The 4,776-nt window shown below is 48.5% G+C and overlaps 1 protein-coding gene across 1 annotated transcript in view; it reads left to right on the forward strand.

The window, feature by feature from the left end:
- The first annotated feature begins 1,263 nt into the window (after nucleotides 1-1,263).
- The window catches only part of mrpl11 (mitochondrial ribosomal protein L11), a 12,384-nt gene continuing 8,871 nt past the window's right edge, over nucleotides 1,264-4,776 (forward strand). The window contains exons 1-2 of the mRNA XM_043686606.1: nucleotides 1,264-1,378; nucleotides 4,317-4,446. Coding sequence (XP_043542541.1) covers nucleotides 4,324-4,446 — 123 coding nt within the window. The 5' untranslated portion in view covers nucleotides 1,264-1,378; nucleotides 4,317-4,323. The remainder of the gene's footprint in view (nucleotides 1,379-4,316; nucleotides 4,447-4,776) is intronic.

The following is a 4,776-nucleotide window of genomic DNA, read 5'->3' on the forward strand; positions in this document are numbered from 1 at the left end:
CAGGTTAGGGTGGATTGGCTGTGGGGTAACTGTCCCATAGTGCCCAGGGATGTGCAGGTTAGGGTGGGTTGGCCGTGGGGGAACTGTCCTATAGTGTTAGGTGAAGGGGTAAACGTAGGGGTACGGCTCTGGGCGGGTTACTCTTCGGCGGGTCGGTGTGGACTGGTTGGGCCGAAGGGCCCGTTTCCCACACTGCAGGGAATCGAATCTAAAACTTGCCATCCTGCGCTCATCAGGACCAGTCTGCAAGAAAAAGGGATGTGCAGGTTAGGGTGGGTTGGCCGTGGGGGAAACTGTCCTGTAGTGTTAGGTGAAGGGGTAAATGTAGGGGAACGGCTCTGGGTCGGTGCGGACTGGTTGGGCCGAAGGGCCCGTTTCCCACACTGCAGGGAATCGAATCTAAAACTTGCCATCCTGCGCTCATCAGGACCAGTCCGCAAGAAAACCAAATCTCAGGAGGGGAACCCCAACTTACATTCGCGAGGACAGATGGTGCCGGTAATCATTAATTTGGTGGACTTGCATTTCTTTTCTTCCCCCATCAACCGGGGCTGCTTTGTCAGTGCTTCAATTGAGTTTCATTCATGAATTTAAGGGAATTCAAATGGAAATGAAATACTTTAATGATAAAACAGTGAAAAGTTGAGTACCCATAAGATTTTTATTCATGAGTTTAGGTGATTTAAAGTCCAGATTAAATATTTAATGATAAAATAGTGAATGTTAAATGCACGTGACATTTTTTATGCCTGTTTTTTGCCCCCCCCAGGCCCCGGAGAGACGCCATCCCAGGAGCTCATGGGAAGGGAGAAGCTACACACTCGAGGCCGAGGCTTCAGGCGACGCTAGGCCCGAGGCCGGCTGAGCGGCGGATTCCGGGGAGGGTTTTACCTTGAGTCGGGTAGCCGATCTCGTTGAGCTTGGCCTGCAGTTCCGGGATGCTCCAGCTGCCGAGCTCCGGCACTTCGACCCCAGGAGGAGCGTCCGCCATCTCGGCCTCGGAAATGGCGCCTCCTCCTGCTCCTTCCTCTCAACCAAACTCCATGGTGGGCGCCACTCGCGCCGCGCCCCGCCCAGCCCACACACCATTGGTCTAGGGCGGGACATGACGCGGCGCGCAGGGGCACGTTTCATTTTCCATTGGATTAGATTACGTCAATCAACCTGCAGCGGGGGGGGGCGCAGCAAGTTCGGTTGTCTCTCCAGGCACCTGTCATTCACCGGCAGCGGTACTGCGCCTGCGTGTTGCTGTGGGTCGCCCGGTGGATGCTGGGACTTGTAGTTCCTATTCCTAGCCTACAACCTGCATGGCGGCGCCCATGCTGCTGCTCACATCCTGAAGCTGTTCATTTTAAAGTTTTCAGGGTTTCTGTGGATTGTGAGTATCTGGGGAGGGGAACCTGTCAGGCTGCTTCTGCATTTTCATAGTTATTTGAATACCCATTAAGTTCAGCCTCTGTATTGAGTCCAGAGATTAAGTTGTAATTGTATCTTTGCTTCCCTTTATGGCTCCTGGTTATAAACCTTTTCACTTTTAACCTGTTACTTTTCTTTCTGAACTATTTAGTTTCTAGTTATAAAGATGTGTTTCTCTGTTTTAACCTGTTATCTGTCCTTCTGCCTCGCTCTAAGTACCCTATGATCTGTATGACCTTGTTTACTATGGTCTGCCTGTACTGCTCACAAAACAAAGCTTTTCACCATACTTAGGTACATGTAACTGCAATAAATCAAATCAAATCTAAATCTGAATTCTTTAGTCCTTAGCTTCTAGTTATAAGGATGGGTTTCTCTGTGTAATCTGTTATCTCTTTTTTTTTGTATTATTTAATCCTTAGTTTATAGTTATATAGATGTTTCTGTCTTAATCTGCTCTCTCTCTCTCTTAGCTTCTAGTTATAAGGATGGGTTTCTCTGTGTAATCTGTTATCTCTCTCTTTTTTTGTATTATTTAATCCTTAGTTTATAGTTATATAGATGTTTCTGTCTTAATCTACTCTCTCTCTCTCTCTCTTGTAATCCTTAACTTCTGGTTATAAGGATGAGTTCTTCTGTCAAACATGTTAACTCTCTGCATTCTTTAATTCTGAGCTTTTAGTTATAAGGATGATTTTTTTCCTGTCTTAGCCTGTTATGTCTGTCTCTGCGTTTGTTAATCCTTTAGCCTTTAGTTATAATAAGACATTTCACAGAATTGTTTTGGTGTAGATGGAGGCAAATCACCCCTTTGTGCCTGAACCAACTCTTCAATTGAACATCATTACCTTGTGCTGATCTCTTGCCTTTTCCCCATATCCCTGTGCATTATCTGTAGCCATAGTCCTGATGCCCTCTTGAATGCCTCTGTTGAGCCTGTCCCCACCACATTTCCAGGCAGTTCATTCCAAACCCTACTTACTCACTGCGTGAAGAAATTATTGTTGTTTTCTTTAGAAAACCCTTTCTTCCTTTTGATCATTTTAAATTGATGCCCTCTGTCACAGTGAGAGGAGTTGAGTAAAGATATCTTGCTGCAGTTATCCAGGCCTTTGGTGAGGCCACACCTTGAGTATTGTATGCAGTTTTGGTCTCCTAGTGTGAGGAAGGACATTGCTGCCATTGAGGGAGTCCAGTGAAAGTTCACCAGACTGATTCCCGGGATGGCAGGACTGACGTATGAAGAAAGACCAGATCAACTGGGCATTTACTCACTGGAATTTAGAAAAATTGGGTATGAGATCTCATACAAACATGTAAAGTCCTGATGGGACTGGACAGGATGGATACGGGAAGGATGTTCCCGATGTTGAGGAAGTCACAGTGTAAGAATAAGGGGTAAGCTGTTCGGGACCGAGATGAAGAAGGATGTCTTCACTCAGGGAGCTGTGAACCTATGGAATTCTCTCCCACAGGAAGCTGTTGGGGCCAGTTCATTCATTAGATTCAAGAGGGAGCTGGATGTGGCCCTTGCAGCTAAAGGGATCAAGGGGTCTGGGGACTGGGTAGGAATGGGATACCCAGATTGCATGATCAGCCATGGTCATATTGAATGGTGGTACAGTTTGAAGGGCCGAATGGCCTACTCCTGCTCCTATTTTCTGTTTCTTTAAGAGTGGGAACTGTTTCTCCCCATCTACTGTGTCCAGCCCACTCATGATTTCAAAACCTCAATCAGATCTCCTCACAGCTGCCTTCTCTCCAAGAGAATAGTCCCAATATCTTCAATCTATCTTCTTAACTGACTTTTCTCATTTCAGTAAACATTCTTCTTCTGTCTTAATCTGTTACCTCAATCTGAGCAATCTTTAGGGTGAGAGGGGAAAGATACAAAAGAGACCTAAGGGGCAACTTTTTCACGCAGAGGGTGGTACGTGTATGGAATGAGCTGCCAGAGGATGTGGTGGAGGCCGGTACAATTGCAACATTTAAAAGGCATTTGGATGGGTATATAAATAGGAAGGGTTTGGAGGGATATGGGCCGGGTGCTGGCAGGTGGGACTAGACTGGGTTGGGATATCTGTTCGGCATGGACGGGTTGGACCGAAGGGTCTGTTTCCATGCTGTACATCTCTATGACTATGACTCTAATAGCGTACAATTATAAAGAAATATTTCTCTGTGGTGATGTGTTATTTCGATCACAGCCGAGGGATAGGCTTTGTGGTGAAATGTTGCAATGAGTATTCTATTCTTGGCTCCTGTAGCCACTGTCCGTTGTCTTATTTTTTTACAAAAGAACTGTCCGGGTAAACCTGGTCAGGCTGCCCCATCCTGGCCACAGCGCAGGCTCTGGTTGGGAGATTTTGTTTGTAAAGGAGTTTAGTTTGGGATGATGTTTAGCGTGGGCTGGTTATCTGTTTGACTCACCCCCGTCCAGACCTCCCACTGTGTTCCACAGCTGAGAAAGGAGTTTTTCCCAGTCGCTGTTATAATGCAGGGAACGTGCCACCCAATCCGTACACCGCAAGCACACAATGTGGGAATGCTGTACGAGTGCTGGGATAATACAGCCACACGGTCATACAGCATGGAAACAGACCTTACAGTCCAACTTGTCCCTGCTGACCATGTTCTCAAACTAACCTAGTCCACCACAGCCCGTGGCTCCCCCTGATCCACATCACTTGATGCCTCCTCACAGAATCTAAGAGGTCAGTATGGGAACATTTCCCCTGATCGAACCCAGGCACCTTGCCTGAGTGCACTAAGATTTTCAGAGTATCTCATTTTGTCATCTCTGTAATGAAAGGTTCCAGGATTCCCTCTGGGCTGGGCATTGGGCAAACTGTCTCCATCACTGTCCATTCACTCATCCTTTCTCTTCCTCCTTTGTGCAGACTCAAAATGTCCAAGCTCACCCGAACCACCAGGGCAGTGAAGAAGGTGGAAGCTGGCAGTATGATCAGAGCGATCCTACGCTCAGGACAGGCAGCCCCCGGACCCCCGCTCGGTCCCACCCTCGGTCAGGTACAGAGCCTGTGGTCAAACACGCCCCCCACCCTCGGTCAGGTACAGAGCCTGTGGTTAAACACAGCCCCCGGACCCCCGCTCGGTCCCACCCTCGGTCAGGTACAGAGCCTGTGGTTAAACACGGACCCCGGAATCCGCTCGGTCCCACCCTCGGTCAGGTACAGAGCCTGTGGTTAAACACGGACCCCGGACCCCCGCTCGGACCCACCCTCGGTCAGGTACAGAGCCTGTGGTTAAACACGCACCCCCTCCCCCGCTCGGTGCCATCCTCGGTCAGGTACAGAGCCTGTGGTTAAACACGGCCCCCGGACCCCCGCTCGGTCCCAC

This window comes from Chiloscyllium plagiosum, unplaced genomic scaffold (assembly GCF_004010195.1).
Source record: "Chiloscyllium plagiosum isolate BGI_BamShark_2017 unplaced genomic scaffold, ASM401019v2 scaf_3727, whole genome shotgun sequence".
Classification (NCBI taxonomy): domain Eukaryota; kingdom Metazoa; phylum Chordata; class Chondrichthyes; order Orectolobiformes; family Hemiscylliidae; genus Chiloscyllium; species Chiloscyllium plagiosum.